This window comes from Oryx dammah, unplaced genomic scaffold (assembly GCF_014754425.2).
Source record: "Oryx dammah isolate SB20612 unplaced genomic scaffold, SCBI_Odam_1.1 HiC_scaffold_11209, whole genome shotgun sequence".
Classification (NCBI taxonomy): domain Eukaryota; kingdom Metazoa; phylum Chordata; class Mammalia; order Artiodactyla; family Bovidae; genus Oryx; species Oryx dammah.
In genome coordinates this window covers 3903005-3919953 of record NW_024080602.1, presented here as the reverse complement: position 1 = coordinate 3919953, position 16949 = coordinate 3903005, and the positions used below count along the sequence as shown (strand labels likewise).

At 42.0% G+C, this 16949-nt stretch overlaps 1 protein-coding gene across 4 annotated transcripts in view; it reads left to right on the top strand.

Annotated features, from left to right (window-relative positions):
• The first annotated feature begins 1580 nt into the window (after positions 1–1580).
• Positions 1581–16949, top strand: part of LOC120860892 (dual specificity mitogen-activated protein kinase kinase 5) — a 263217-nt gene continuing 247848 nt past the window's right edge. For 3 of the 4 annotated variants that reach the window (XM_040236605.1, XM_040236604.1, XM_040236607.1), the window contains exons 1-2: positions 1581–2345; positions 9415–9463. In XM_040236605.1, the coding sequence (XP_040092539.1) occupies positions 2211–2345; positions 9415–9463 (184 nt within the window). In that variant the 5' untranslated portion in view covers positions 1581–2210. Of the gene's footprint in view, positions 2346–3582; positions 3623–9414; positions 9464–16949 lie in introns of all 4 variants that reach the window. The other variant, XM_040236606.1, reaches the window with a different exon arrangement.

Genomic DNA, 16949 nt, shown 5'->3' with positions numbered 1-16949 from the left:
CACCTCATATGCATGAGAACACGGCTTTTAACAAAAATACAGAAAATAACAAGTGTTGGTGAAGATGTGAAGAAATTAGAACCCTTGGGCTACTGGTGGGAATGTAAAATAGTGCAGCCATTGTGGAATATGGCAGCTGCACAAAAAATTAAAAATAGAATTATCATATGATCCAGCAATTCTACTTGTGGGTATATATCCAAAAGAATTGAAAGTACAAATTGAGTTGGTTTTCCCCATAGTACTATGAATAAAAAAGCCATTTTAACAAATTATGAGTTCATAGAAATCTCTGGTTTTGTGGTCTATTTTTTCAAATAATAGGAAATGAACTTTCAATAAAAAGTGTATGGGGACCTTGAATAAACGATTTATTTTTCACAGACTGATGTGCAGGTGGAAAGGGGCAATTCTTTGACTATCTGGAGGATCTGACTAAATGAATTTCCTCCTAAGCTATTAATTTACAATAACTGAAAAGAGATAATTTATCTCCTACAATGGACTTTCAAATTAAATATAAAAGGAACGTAGGTAGAGAAAATACGCAGAAAATTGGTATTATATCAAAACTGACAAATATTTAAATGATTTTTTTCGGTTGCATTCATCAACTGACTGTCAGAGAGAGAAATAACACTCCTCACCCGAATTTATACAAAATTCAGTCCCCCAATGTAAAGCGATATGTAGGTTTTTCTTAGAGATAAAGGACGAAACAATTTGTAAACGAACTTCTATATAGGCGTCATAGATCAACAAAATTGTGCATTTAAAAATCTGAAGTTAACAAGTCATTTAAAAATAATCAAGGGTTATTGCTACTGCCTGTGATATCACCGATTGCGTAAACATTGCTGTCTAGGATATTTTTTGCAATGGTTTAATAGGGAAAGATGATGCCACAACTCCAAATGTCCCTAGGCAGTTTAACCTCTTCACTGAATTTCTTTCCTGTTGCTTTTCAATAGGGGGCTGTTTGCTATTTTAGGGCAACCATGGGTAAAGAACTTCACTGAAAAATCCACGGTCACATTACTCATTTGGGGAGACAGATGATCTCTAATCTGTATCTTGGAAGAAGGAAAAAAGGCAACCTTGTTCTTGATCATTTGATGCACAAACTCCGCGAATATTTAAGTACTAATAAAGCAGGAATTAACGAGAGCTGCAGTTCTATTTTTCTAGGCTTCTGTACAGCCAAACAGTACGCATTTGAAGTCATCAATCGGCTTTTGGCGGACCTCTGCCCTAGTTCACTTTCCTCCTTCTTTTGTTAGATGCTTTTACCTCGACGACTTTAATCAGGATCGGGAAAGGAAAGGGCCGTCTCTGTGGATGGTCGCTTCGCGACCTCTCGGGTCTCGGGACAGAATATTCTACTTGATACCCTCACTCCAGATTCAGCACTAAGCACTTGCTCTTCTGGTCCCGCCCCGCGACGCGCAGGGGCGGGGACGGCCGGGAGCTGCCCTCTTCCAACATGGCGCCGCGGGAGGCGGGTCCGCTCTCCGGCTCCCGGGGTTCCGGCGCTGCGCGTTTTGGTTCCGGAGTAACAGTGCCCGCGCCGCTGCCTTCCCCCTCCTGCCGCTGCCTTCCCCCTCCTGCCGCCGTCTTCCCCCTCCTGCCGCCGCCGCCGCTGCCGCCGCCGCCAAGACGCTGGCCTCGGATGGCCGCAGCTGAGTCGCGCGCCCCACGCACTTTGGCTGAGGTGGGGCAGAGGACTCGTCCCCGGCCTTCCCGGGGACGTTCCGCTCGGCTTTCTTTTGGTCCGGCGGCCCTGGGACTCTTTCCTAACAGCCCCGAACTGAGCCCCCCCAGGCGGGGACCCTCCGCTCCTCTTAAGGAGGAGTGGACACCTGCCGCTGTATCTCCCTAAAACGGGGTCCTCTCTTTGCCGTCCCCTCACACCCACATAGACGGCAGAGAGCTTCACGATCCCGTTTGCCATCTTCTCCAACTCCAGAACCTTCTGACCTCCGCTAGTTCCTCCTGGCTTCTGCCCCTTACCCCGTCCACGCTCATCAGGAGACGTCCCTCAGCCCCCTCCAGCCTGGGCCTGGCGACGAGCCTGCGGGCTGCTTCCAGACCACCTCCTCTCCTCAACCGTGCTCTGACCCTCGGTCCTCTCGTCACCTCTTGGCGCCCCCCACGTCTAACCAGGGGGGAGGAGGGCCCCCCTACTAGGATGTGAGCCCCTTTAACCTGTAATGCTGTGGCTGCTCCTTGGCCCCTTCCATGCCATGGAGAACCAAGTGCTGGTGATTCGCATCAAGATTCCCAATAGTGGAGCGGTGGATTGGACAGTGCACTCTGGGCCGCAGCTACTCTTCAGGGATGTCCTGGTGAGTGTTAATCTCAGTGTGTCAGTCCCAGAGAGTCGGGGGAGGCGTTTGTGGGGGAGTCAGCACTGTGATCACTGAATCCTACCCTGGTGGCCTGAGCTAGTGACCATTACTGGCCTCCATGTGGGGGCAGTTTTATTGCTTCCACAAGCATTGATTAATTGCATGGACTGAAATCTGACAAGTGTTGAGGTCCCTGGGGAAGTAGAGATGAATCAGATTGGACCCCTGCCCTCAAGGAACTCAGCCTGGACTGGGATAAAATTTTTTACACAGAAGCAACCAACTGAGATACAAAAAGCTGAATCTAGAAGAGAGTTTTGTGGAATGTCCCTGGCTGGATTCCAGGTCTTTCTACTGAGTTTTCTAAACTTGGTAACTAGTGGAAAAGAGAAAGAAGACAAGCCTAACCAATCACGTTTTAGCAAACTTAAAGTGTCCTAAGTTTTAAGATAGTATTTTATGTAAAGAAAGAAGGATAAGTAAAACGAAGAAAAAAATGCAGCCCATTAAACTATGACATGCCATACATTGTACAAAACCCAATTTCAGAGATGTTAAAAGAGAGGTGTTATTTCAGTGATGTTAAAATGTGCTTTTAAGACTCAGTGAAGCCTTACTTTCATAATAACTATTCAAACTGTATTTCCAATAAAATAGAATGTTAGACTTGGCACTCACCTTTCTTTATAGTCCAACTCTAACATTCATACATGACTACTGGAAAAACCATAGCTTTGACTAGATGGATGTTTGGAGGCAAAGTAATGTCTCTGCTTTTTAATATTCTCTCTAGGTTGGTCATAGCTTTTCTTCCAAGGAACAAGCGTCTTTTAATTTCATGGCTGTAGTCACCATCTGCAGTGATTTTGGAGCCCAAAAGAATAAAGTCTGTCACTGTTTCCATTGTTTTCTCATCTAATTGCCATGAAGTGATGGGACCGGATGCCATGATCTTCCTTTTTTGAATGTTGAGTTTTAAGCCAGCTTTTTCACTCTCCTCTTTCACTTTCATCAAGAGGCTCTTTAGTTCTTCTTTGCTTTCTGCTGTAACGGGTGGTGTCATCTGCGTATATGAGGTTATTGATATTTCTTCTGGCAATCTTGATTCTAGCTTCTGCTTCATCCAGCCCAGCATTTCATATAATGTAGTCTGCATATAAGTTAAATAAGCAGGGTGACAATATACAGCCTTGACGTACTCCTTTCCCAATTTGAAACCAGCCTGTTATTCCATGTCCAGTTCTGACTGTTGCTTCTTGACCTCTTCCTTCATGGTAAGGCCCAAGCTCCTTGGCATGGTCCTCTGGATCCGTCTTGATTGGCTTATGCCTGCCTGGCTCCGGCTTCATCTCTCACTACACCCACATGAGCATCCTGTCCTCCAGATATATAGAATTAACCATGAGTTCTCCAAGGTGCCCAGGCCGTGTCCACTTGGCCTCTTTCCTTAGCTAGCCCGCTCCTACCTGTCCTTCAGAGTCGAGCTTCACTTTTCCTCTGCATTGGTCTTGGTCACATACCCCTCCTCTGTGTGCCCACAACTTTGTCCTGGCACAGTACATGGGTTTTGTGCTAGTTTTGTTGGTCCCCTCCACTAGATGATAAAATTGTAGAGGAGACGGACATCTCTGTTTCTGGTGCTACCTAGGACCCCGAAAGATTTGTTTATGAGGGAGCTTCAAAGAGGATGCACACCATTATGGTTTTGTGGACAGCACACTAGGCTTTGAATCAAGAACTTTGGATTTAACTATAGCTAGGAAAGTCACTGTTCTTCTCCGAGCCTAAATTTTCTTGCTTGTGAATTAGGAGTAATGATACCTGCCTCAGAGACTTCTAAAGATTGACTGAGATTGTGTCTTTGATGAGAAAGACATAAGATTTCTTTGACTTTACTCATTTGAGACAACAGAAGGTATTCTTTTAAGCAGAATGATTGTTGTTGTTTGGTCACTCAGTGGGGTCTGACCCTTTGTGAACCCGTGGACTGTAGCCCTCCAGGCTCCTCTGTCTGTGGGATTTCCCAGGTAGGAATACTGAAGTGGGTTGGCCTGTCTTCTCCAAGGGATCATCCCGACCCAGGGATTTAACCCACATTTTCTCCTGCACTGGCAGGCAGATTCTTTACCACTGAGCCACCAGTACAATGAGCCCAGGTAGAATGGTACAGCGGAGAAGGCGATGGCACCCTACTCCGGTACTCTTGCCTGGAAAATCCCAGGGACTGAGGAGCCTGGTAGGCTGCAGTCCATGGGCTCGCTAAGAGTCAGACACAACTGAGCAACTTCCCTTTCACTTTTCACTTTCATGCATTGGAGAAGGAAATGGCAACCCACTCCAGTGTTCTTGCCTGGAGAATCCCAGGGACGGGGGAGCTTGGTGAGCTGCCGTCTGTCAGGTTGCAGAGTTGGACATGACTGAAGCGACTTAGCAGCAGCAGCAGCAGAATGGTACAGTGTTTGAAACAGACTCTTAAGCCAGGCTGACTGGGTTTAAATTGCAAGCCTTACCATACTCACTCAAGCAAGTGTCTTCTGTATCTCAGTTTCTTCATTGGTAAAAAGAAAACAAAATAGGGTTGGGGGATAAAAGTAGTGCCAATGTCATAGAGTTCTGAGTTCTAGGGCAGTTGATACCTGTAAAGTACTGACAACAACCTAGAGCTTACTAAGTTCCAAGTGTTTTTGTTATAGCAACAGAAGAGACAGGGCCTGGGCATCTCTTAGTTGTACATTGGCTCAAGGATGACTGGCCTAAAAGTAAGCCTTGCACTAACAGTTCCATGATTGAGAGCTCAGAGTGCAAGGTGCCTTTGCATGTGCTTAGTCAGATAAGGTCAGGTAGAGCGTATTATGTTGGGAAGGCCTGATGCAGGGCTTGTGACAGTGGGTGCTGTGCGGTATATCAAGTTATTTGAACTGCAAGCTCAAATCTTGCAGGACCTCTGAGCTCTCTTTTCCAGGTTTTCCTTCAGCAAGAAGCCAACAGTCCACATCAGCATTTTTGGCTGGGAACCTTAAAATTTTAAGCCAAATGAAACCTGCACTGTTTCCCTTCATCTGATATAACTGTCCTCATGTCATTTTTCAAATGAGGACTCATGAAACCCAGATGAGGAAAATGATAAAGCCACATGGCTAGCTTGTGGCAGAACCAGACACGGAAGCCAGAAGCAGTTTGTAGTGACTGAGTCAGCCGGAGCTGAGGGTGTTTTGGACTCGGAGTCGGTAGTTGAGGGCACCACTCATAGCTCTACCGAATGGCTGGGACTCCCTGGGCAGGTCACAGGGCCTCTCTGGTGGCTGTGTCCTCTGTCTGAAATAGGGACTTGCTGCCGTGTGAAGTAGGCCCAGCTGGTCCTCTCGGGCAGAGGCATATGTGTTATCTGTGTTTCAGCTTTCTGTGTTTCACGCCTTTTTTGGCGACACAGTCCCCAGTTTGGGGAAAATTGTGTAGGAGGTCTGGATTAGTGAGTGGTAGGAGAGAACATTCCCCCATTCCTCTGAATCCTCTCTCCCAAGTTCCAGCCCACGTTTCCTCTTATCTCTGAAGTGTCTGTCTTATCTGAGCCTGTGATTTCTCCTGCCTTCTAACTTAACAACTGCTATTTGCTAGTTTATGTCTTTTGTTTGGCCCTTTGGAAATGGCAGTCCACTCCACCACTCTTTCCTGGAAAATCCCATGGACCGAGGAGCCTGATAGGCTACAGTCCATGGGGTCGCAAAGAGTCAGATATGACTGAGCAACTTCACTTTCACTTTATCATACTATGCGTGCTTGGTTGCTTAGTCGCGTGCGACTCTTTGTGACCCTGTGGACTGTAGCCTGCTAAGCTCCTCTGTCCATGGGATTTCCCAGGCAAGAATGAAAGTGGGTTGCCATTTCCTTCTCCAGGGGCTCTTTCCTGACCCAGGGGTTGCATTGCAGGCAGATTCTTTACCAGCTGAACTGTAGGGGAACTGTAAGTGCTCTGAATTGTTAGTCTTTTAGGTTTGTCTCTATTTTTGTGACAGATTGTAATCTTCCTGATGTCAAGAAGTAAGTCTTATTCTTCTGGTACCTACAGTTTTGTTATCTTTGTGCTCCTGGCATGTTGTGGATGCTCCCTTATATTTTTGGTTTGCCGTTGGTTTGACTGAAGTGAAGGAGAAGAAAAGGATCAAGATATGATCACCATCCCATGTGTAAACCCATGTGCTCTTTTGAAACATTCTTTAGGTTGGGTAAAATGTTGAGAATAAGACTGGGTCATTTTGAAATTAATCACTTAAAATACAACTGGAAAATATGCATAAAGTTGGATGTGCCTGGTTAGAAAAGACCAGGAGATAGTGTTTTATTTTCCAACTTTTTACCCCTTTGTCATCACAATAGCTCCACTTTATTTGCCTTAACAGAACAAGGTGGCTGGTTATGTTCATGTGATTCTCATGATTCTCTCACGATTCTTGGTTTTTCTTTCTGTTTCTCCATGTTAGATGTAAAGTTTGCGTGGCTCCTTCTTTATGTTGATGGGCTAAGGAGGCCATTGCTGCCCAGCAGTGTGTTCAAATAGTTGTCAGAAATGTGTCGTTTGATGGGGATCTGCTATTTATAAGTAGGAAGGATCCTAAGTTAGTTTGCTAATTCTGTCGTGTTCACACCTTGAGACTGGTTGTCTGAAAGTAAGCAGTCATAACCTAGACTTGGAGAGCTGGGAAGGTGGAGGGTGTTTGGCTCTCTCTCCCCACTTTTAAACCAATACTGGCTGCTGCTGCTGCTGCTGCTGCTGCTGCTGCTAAGTCGCTTCAGTCGTGTCCGACTCTGTGCGACCCCGTAGACGGCAGCCCACCAGGCTCCCCCATCTCTGGGATTCTCCAGGCACGAACGCTGAAGTGGGTTGCCATTTCCTTCTCCAATGCTGAAAGCGAAAGCTCAGTCGTGTCTGACTCTTCGCGACCCCATGGACTGCAACCCACCAGGCTCCTCCGTCCATGGGAGTTTCCAGGCAAGAGTACTGGAGTGGGGTGCCATTGCCTTCTCTGGAAACCAATACTGGCTAGTCCTCGGTAAATGCATAGAAGGATTAAGTGAACCAGAGATCATCCTCCATTAATTGTCAGGTGCTAAAATTTAGGGTTTTGTTATGAGCTAAGATTTGTAACGTTCCAGTCATCAGTGACTGTTTTATTTATTTAACAGACACTAATACTGCACTTAACATGTGCTAGACACTATTGTAAGCACTTTATAAATATTAACTTATTAGTCTTACAAGGTAGGTACAATTATGATCTCATCTTACACAGAAGGAAATGGAGGCCCAGAGAGATCCAGTCAATCAGGGCCTGAACAGCATAGCCAAGGTCCAAGCCTAGCAGTTTGGCTTTCCTCCATACTCTCAGGCTTTGCACTGGTTGCCTGTGTATTCCATATGAACTCAGCAGTTTTCATTTACCTGTCAATGAAAGTAGGTAGATACTTTCTACCTACAAATATCTAGAAAGAATTTGTTTTTCAATACTAAAATCTTTTACAGATATTTCCTCAAAAAGTTGTTTCATTTGCTAAGACTAAAGAAAAAAAAATCTCTTTTGGCTCTAATGAGTGAGGACTGCCTAAGATAGTTCCTTTTGATCAATTTTATTTGCACAGATTTACTTAAAGCGCGCGCACACACACACACACACAGAGAGAATAGAGGCAAGACTATTATGCAAATTGCCACTGCAGCAAAAGCTTCTAAAGAAGTGCCTTTAGAAGGAAGTTGCAGCCACCACACTGCTAAGTGCCCTGCTTGGAAGGGCTGTGGGCGCCCAGCCAGTACCTGGTGCCAGTTACGGCACAGCCCAGGAGGGACGTTGCAGCAGAGCTCCCCGAGAGCAGTGGAGTGTGTAGACCATTTGGGTTGGACTGGACATCATAGAGGGTCACTTTTCCCAGAGCTGTTTCTCGAAGGTGTTCTGTACCCTTTTAAATAAACTGTCTCTGTAAGCTATTTTTCAAGTGTTCTTAACTTTACAGGTTCATTTAAACATTGATACCAAGTTATATGCACTTCTTTTGTCGGCTAGATTAACTACATAATAGATTCACTTTGTTTTGATGTCATTAAATATGTTTCTCAGTTGCACAGAGTAGAGGTTGATAATTCTTTGTATTAAATGTAGTATTATAGATTTACATCATCATCATGGAAACTTGTTTTTTGAACTCCTCCCATTGTGAGTGTAAGGCATGGTTGTTAGATACATATCAAGAACGACATTTGTTGAAGATCTATGGTGTATTAGGTTAGTTCATGTTTATTACATTATTTAATATTTTTCACATTACCTCCATAAGCACTGGGCTTCCCAAGCGGTTCAGTGGTAAAGAATCTGCCTGCCAGTGCGGGAGGTGCGGGCCACATTGGTTCGATCTCTGGGTCAGGAAGATCCTCTGGAGGAAGAAACGGCAACCCACTCCAGTATTCTTGCCTAGAAAATCCCATGAACAGAAGAGCCTGATGGGCTGTAGTTCATGGGGTTGTAAAGAGTAGGACATGACTTAGTGACTGAGCATGAACACAAGTACCAATAGCATTATAGACTCGTATTGGACGATAATCAAGTTCAGGCTCAGAGAGGGTGAGTAATTTGTTCCCAGTCACACAGCTTGTTTAGTACAGAGCTGAGATTCAGATTCAGGCTAGGCTGACTCCTGAAACCTCTTTTTCTACTAACAGTACATTCCTTCTATAGCTTCCCATAGAAGAAACCTATTTATTATTTTTTTTTTTTTGGTAAATGCACAACAGTGTACTTGTCTATGCTATTGAATCCAGGGTAAAAACTTACATTGTTAATACAGAGTGGAAAGGACTTTTTAATGATCCCCTCCCCTAGAAAAGATTTAAACTCTAGAATAGAGATTTAAACTCTGGACCTAGATTGCTGGGCTAAATGTGATTATGTGCTAATGTTTTTATAGTTTATGCCAACATTTCAAAAATCTTTTCCAGGTTCACATATTTCCTCTAGGACTTGCCACATGTTAGCAGTAAAGAAGATGGCTAATTGTGTTTCTTTATTCTTTCTTTGTTTAGGATGTGATAGGCCAGGTTCTGCCTGAAGCAACAACCACAGCATTTGAATGTAAGTCTGGGTTATATACTTTGACTGTTTCTGCAGTAATTTTTCAAAGGGTTTATGGGTTGTGTTACTTTAGAAACTGACAAAAACAGATTATTTATGATCATCATATGGTACATTTAAATATTTATAAATTAATGCAAGTTTAATGATGATACTGAACCGAGTAATATTTTCTTATTTAATCATATCTTGGGTGTACATATTTCTATAATATAGCTTTAATTACCAACATGACCTTTATCTGCTCTTGCTCTTCACTGTAATAATATTGTAGGACAAAATGAAACCTGTAAACTACCTGTAGGCCAGTGATTATTGATGAAAAGACTTTAATCCTTTGCTACTTTAGAACAGCAACAGAGTAGAGCAGTTAAGTGAATGTTGCATGGAATAATTCTGTGTTAGTGGGTCTTGGCAGGGCTTTTGGATGGGGACAGCAACACTTCAGGTCTTGAGTCATTTCCTCCCCACTCCCCCCACCAAACCAATTGGCTTGGGGCCTGGGGTGGGGGCAGGGTGTACTAGAACATTGGTTTTGACATAAGCCAGGGGGATGTGAAGGGCCGAGTAGGATGAGAGTTTAGTCAGTAGCACAGGGCCTCTGGTGTTGGGAAGGATAAAGAAAGGTTTGTAACTGTGGTCCCATCTTTTATTGAAGATGTGGTGTGCTTTTCCCTGTGGAAAAATGTACAGTTTCTCCACATGATTGTATCTTTTTTGTTCTTGTTTTTTAAGCAGATGGTTAATGACCAGAGAGTACAAGGTCCTCTCTTTTATTTATGTTCTCTTGGAGACAATTTGACAGTACTTATCAAAATATAGAATGTTCAGAACCTTTGTCTGACAGGTCCACTTTTAGGAAACTGTCCAACAGAAATACCTACACGTGTGTTGAATGCCCTTCAAACAAAGCGTTCATTGTGGAATTTTTTTTTTTTTCTTTAATTTTGGCTGCTCTGTAAGGCTTGTGGGATCTCAGTTCCCTGACCAGGGATTGAACTTGGGCCACAGCAGTGAAAGCATCAAACCCTAACCACTATACCACAGGGAATTCCCTGGAATTATTTTTAAAAGCAAAAAATTTAGAGGTAAGCTAAATGCCTAGAATAATTAATTAAGAATTTTAAACATTGACATGGAAATATATTTGGGATATACTGTTAATAGGCAAAATACGTATGGTATGATTCCATTTTGATTAAATATAGTATGATCCCATATTTATTCCCTACTTGCACCTCTCAACTTCGTGTACATATTGAGACAAGGATGTGAAGAGGTGTCCTCTGCAGTGCTTTCCAGTCATTTCTCCTGAAAAGCAGACTTGGGGCTGTAGTGGGGGAAGAAATGACTGAACACACTTCCTGCTTTATCTCTCTCTATTGCTATTTCAGTATCCTCTATTGAATATTTTTCAACAATCACTTTATGGTTTTAAAAGCTAGTTGAGTAGAACTCTTAAAATAATTAATAAAGAAGAGTATTGTGTTAACCACACTGAACTTCATATTCTACTGAAAAATAGTATGTATATTTGAAATACATGTTAGTGTTGCAAGCTCTTCAGACGCCTTGCGGTAACTCCTCGGGGGTGCCAAGGATTTCATGGATGGTCTGGTAATTAACATTTGGGGTACTTAACTGTTGCTAGATGCTGTGTTAAAAGTGTTCCATGGGTTATCTCATTTAATTTAACCTTCACAAGATCCCCATGAAGTACTTTGAAGGAGTGTTATTTGCTCTGTGCTACTTGAGGACATCTCCTCTAAGTAACTTAAGTCTCATAGGTAGTAGGTGATAAGATGGAATTTCTCATGTGTATATTCTCAGCCACTGTCGAGACTTGTTCTAAGAGTTGTCATAATTTTTGATGTTGTGCATTCTGATTGTTTTTAGGTGAGGCAAAAAAGAATCTTACTTTGCTTTTTCTACTTCTCCCTTTCTGTATCCCTCCAAGTGGCTCGCTGTACCTGTGCCTTTTTGGCTTTCAGAGTCAGGGTTCATAGTAGTAATGCTGATTATTTTAGCTATCATTTATTGATACATGTCAGGAAGCAACAGTTAGAACTGGACATGGAACAACAGACTGGTTTCAAATAGGAAAAGGAGTACGTCAAAGCTGTATACTGTCACCCTGCTTATTTAACTTATATGCAGAGTACATTATGAGAAACACTGGGCTGGAAGAAGCACAAGCTGGAATCAAGACTGCCGGGAGAAATATCAATAACCTCAGATATGCAGATGACACCACCCTTATGGCAGAAAGTGAAGAAGAACTAAAGAGCCTCTTGATGAAAGTGAAAGAGGAGAGTGAAAAAGTTGGCTTAAAGCTCAACATTCAGAAAACAAAGATCATGGCATCTGATCTCAACACTTCATGGCAAACAGATGGGGAAACAGTGGAAACAGTGTCAGACTTTATCTTTTGGGGGCTCCAAAATCACTGCAGATGGTGACTGCAGCCATGAAATTAAAAGACACTTACTCCTTGGAAGGAAAGATATGACCAACCTAGATAGCATATTCAAAAGCAGAGACATTACTTTGCCAACCAAGGTCTGTCTAGTCAAGGCTATGGTTTTTCCAGTAGTCATGTATGGATGTGAGAGTTGGACTATAAAGAAAAGTGAAAGTGAAGTCACTCAGTCGTGTCCAACTCTTTGTGACCCCATGGACTGTAGCCTACCAGGCTCCTCCCTCCATTGGATTCTCCAGGCAAGAGTACTGAAGTGGGTTGCCATTTTCCTTCCCCAGGGGATCTTCCCGACCCAGGGATTGAACCTGGGTCTCCTGCATTCCAGGCAGACGCTTTAACCTGTGAGCCACCAGGGACTCCGAGAAAGCTTAGCACCAGAGAATTGATGCTTTTGAACTGTGGTGTTGGAGAAGACTCTTGAGAGTCCCTTGGACTGCAAGGAGATCCAACCAGTCCATCCTAAAGGAGATAAGTCCTGAGTGTTCGTTGGAAAGACTGATGTTGAAGCTGAAACTCCAGTACTTTGGCCACCGGATGCGAAGAGCGGACTCATTTGAAAAGACCCTGATGCTGGGAAAGATTGAGGGCGGGAGGAGAAGGGGATGACAGAGGATAAGATGGCTGGATGGCATCACCAACTCAATGGGCATGAGTTTGGGTAAACTCCGGGATTGGTGATGGACAGGGAGGCCAGGTGTGCTGCAGTCCATGGGGTTGGAAAGAGTTGGACACGACTAAGCGACTGAATTGAACTGAACTAATTGATGGGCTACTATGTGCCAGACAGTGTTCTTGATGATGTACCTGGATTGTTGCTAATCTTTGCAATAATTGTGTAAGGTAGGAAAATTACACTTGTGAGGAAACTGAAACTGAGAGACATAAAGAGATTGTTGAAGGTGATCAGCTAGAAGTGGTAGAGTCCATATGTAAATACCGTTCTGTTTTGAGCATGAAACTTGCAGCCTTTGTAACCAAGTACGTTGAAAGCCTGTGAAGGGTGTTAAGTGTGGTTTATGAGTGTGATGGAACAGTAAGATCCATCTTGAATAAGTAAAACTTTGATCAAAGAAATATTTATGGTAATATATTTAACACTGAAAAGTTTACTTAACACTAACGAAAAAAATGTTTAAATTTCTAGGTTTAACTTGTTAGTGATCTTTACTTTTTTCCCCCCACAACAAGGGCAGTGGCTCTATACCCATCACCTTCTGGACCAATTTTAGGTGGCAAGAATAAGAACAAAAGTACACAAAGTAATGATAGTTCTTCATTTCATTGTGTTCAGATTGTTGTGGACTTTTCCATCGTAGAGTTAAAATCCTATGCAGGCTTCTTTCATCAGTGTTCTAGGGTGACCTTATTTTCTGTACCAAAGATCCATACTAATGAATGAAATTTATGTGCAAAAAATACTGATAGTTGGAAAGATGTAGTTTATATGCTAATTTGTTGAAATGTTAGAGCTCTTTCAGTAGTTTATGGTATGATGGAACAAATCTTGAATAAATAAAACTTTAAGATGTTTATGGTAATATATTTAAGGCTGCTAAGTGTGGTGGTTTAGTTACTATCTTGTGTCCAACTCTTTGGGACCCCATGGGCTGTAGCTTGTCAGGCTCCTTTGTCTCTGGGATTTCCCAGGCAAGAATCCTGGAATGGGTTGCCAGTTCCTTCTCCAGGGGATCTTCCTGACACAGGGATCAAACCTAGGTCTCCTGCATTGCAGGTGGTCTCCTGCATTGCAGGCAGATTCTTTACCAACTGAGCCAAGAGGAAGCCCTGCAAAGTATACCCAACACTAACCTCTGCAAAAGAGGTGCTATTATATTTAGTGATGTAATTAACTGACAAGAGAAAGGACAATGTCAAATTTACCTGTTCTATATAAAAGAAGAGAAAAAGAGTAAGTGGAAAAGAGGGGAAGGGTTAAGGTTCTCTTACTGGAAGTTCAGTTCTGAGAAATGCCGTCTTGTTGGTGAAACCCCCAGTCCCCACAGGTGTGGTTCATCTCTCTGGGCACTTCACTGGAGCAGGTGACCTATTGGGTCTGCCCTCCCATTGGCTGTTGCCTGCTTCCCATCCTCCCTAGATTTTGATGGCTTGGTGACAGGGGCCACGTTTTATTTCACTCTGGCTCTCTTCTTAGTACAGTGGGCCCTGTATATCCACAGGTTCCACATCTGCCAATTGTATGACACCATTTTCTGTAAGTGACTTGATGGTCCACGGATTTTGGTATCCTGTTCGTGATGGAGCGGAAGGGATGTGGTTCTGGAACTAATACCTTGTGTATACTGAGGAACAAGTATATTTTGTGCCTTGTAGAAACACCCTTGTTGAATAAGATGGAATGTTATATATGTCCATATTCAAAAGAGAATTGTAAAATGCATGTAACCTAAAATTAAGTAAAAAATTTGCTTTTTGGGGGGGGATTATTTGTGCAGTTATTCAGCCATGGGATATAACTGGTTGGTGGTGGACAATTCAGGATCCAAAATCAAATTCCCACACTTGTCCTGAGAGGGCAGAGGGTCTATAAGTGGTTATATTCTTTCTGATTTCTATTCCTGGGGATGGCGTTTCCAAGGGGACTTAGGGCTGAATGAGGGGAAGGAGTCCCATTCGTGCCAGACTTACCTTTTGGACTAATGGCCTCAAACCTCCTTTTCTTTTTACCACTTTTAGGTGAAAGTACTACTTTTCAATATATATATAGTGTCTAGTTTTTTGTTTTTGTTTTTAAGTTAAGAAGATGATCTTAAAAAAATTTCAGTTAGTATCAAAGTGAAAAGTCCCCATCCCCAATTCCCTAGTTAACAGTTTCTTCTGTATCCTTCCAGATATTTCCTCATATATAGTATATACAATATTGCAGCTAGTTGCCCCTGCCATTACTTAATAGTATATATTGGGTCTCTTTCTAATGTAAGTGTATATAAATCAACTTCATTCTTTTGGATACTCTTGTGGCTGTGACTTAATTTATTTAACCTGTTGGTGGACCAGTTTTAAGTTTAAGACATTGTCAGTTTTTTTAGTAGCATTAGGAAAAAAAATGCTGCAGTCAACAACAGCATTGTCTCATGACTTTCCACGGTGTAGAAATGGATTTGGACTACTAAAACAAAGAGTACCGTATTTTATGTTTTAATAGCTATTTCCGTGTTGTTTTTTAGAAGGTAGAGCCAATTTGCACTCCCACCAGCAGTGTTCAAGAATGTCCATATCTCTACCCTCACCAAATCAACTTTTTAGTTGATGTCAATTTGATATGTAAAAAAGATTATTATAATTTTATTTTGTATTTCTTCAATTATAAATGAGCTGAAGCATCTTTTCATTTATACTTTGGTCATTTGTATTTAATTTCTGTGAACTATTTATCACCTTTGCCCATTTTTCTGTTTAGGTTATCTGTGTTTTTCTAGTTGACTGAAGAGCTTTCCAATATTAAGAAAATTGCTCCTTTGTCTTAGATGTTATATTTTTGTTTAGTTTATTGCTTTCGTTTCAGCTTGTTTTGGTCTTGTTTTCTCTCTCTTTTTTTATCCCATGGAGAAGTTTAAAATTTTTGCATGGTCTGGTTTGTCATATTTTGACTTCTGGATTTATGTCATGCTTCAAAAGGTCTTCCACATTCCAAGATGTTGGAGAAACATTAATTCAGATTCTTTGTTCTTTCTACTTTAATGGGGTTAAATACACACTTTTAGGTATGTATGTAAATATGTATGTTTGTATGTGTATTCATTTTGGTTATTTTTCTTTAATAAAACAACATGTATTTTATTACAAAGGCAGAGGATTTTTTAAAAAAATTCTGTACCATCTTCAGTTTATTTTGGTGCAAGGAGTCAGGCGGAGATCCAGCTTTATTTTTCAAAAAGACAGACAGTTGATTCCATGCTGGTTATTGAATAATTTGTCTTTCCCCAGATATGAGAACACTTCTGAGATGAAGCTAAATTCCATCACCATAAAACATCTTGTATGTTTGCGTGTGTGGGCCCTGTGTATGCTTTAGGAGCTTGACATTCATATAGGTCCAAAGATCCCTGCTGATTTTCACATTGTCGTTAACAGATTAATGAGTACACTGACACATGAGGTGAGAACAGTCAGCTGTGCCCACTAAGGAGTTTCCTGTGCATATTGTTACATGTGTTCCTCTCTCTGGATTTTCTCTAGACAAATTACTAGTATAAAGTTACAGTTGGGCTGGTGTTGCTGGACAGTAAAAATCTTACTGTTGACTTGATAGATGCATTTTAAGTCTATGTAGACAAATGCTGACTTATACCTATAAATACCATAAGGTCCCACTTTTCTGGGATACTCTGACATCATATATTCTGATCTTTAGCCCTCATATGGGTATCTTCACGTTGGTTAAGCCAGGTGTCTGAGTTTTGGTTCGGAAAATACAACTTTAGGATAAATCTTTGTTTTGTTTGTCTTTAACTGTGACTATTTACTCACTCTTCATTGAATAGAATCCTTTTCAGTTTTATGAATTTCTGGGAAAAATGAAGCATTATTTTCTTACACTGTACCATATCTAAAAGCTAACTGTTTGCCTGTAAGTAAAACTGGGTAGGTTAATGAAAAATTGTAATTTCACATTAGACATACACTGAGTCTAAAAATTAACATGTAAGTTATATACAATGGAATATTTGTTGTCTTTGTTGAGTTGCTAAGTTGTGTCCAACTCTTTTGCAACCCCATGGACTATAGCCTGCCAGACTCCTCTATCCTGGATTTCCCAGGCAAGAATACCAGAGTGGGTTCCCATTTCCTTCACCAGGGGATTCTTCCTGACCCTGGGATCAAACTCATGTCTCTTGCATTGGCAGGGAGATTCTTTACCACTGAGCCACCAGAGAAGCCCACAGTGGAGTATTACTTAGACCTAAAAAGGAGCAAAATAATGCCATTTACAACAACCTGGATGGATGTAGAGATTGTCACACTGAGTGAAGTGAGTCAGACACAGAA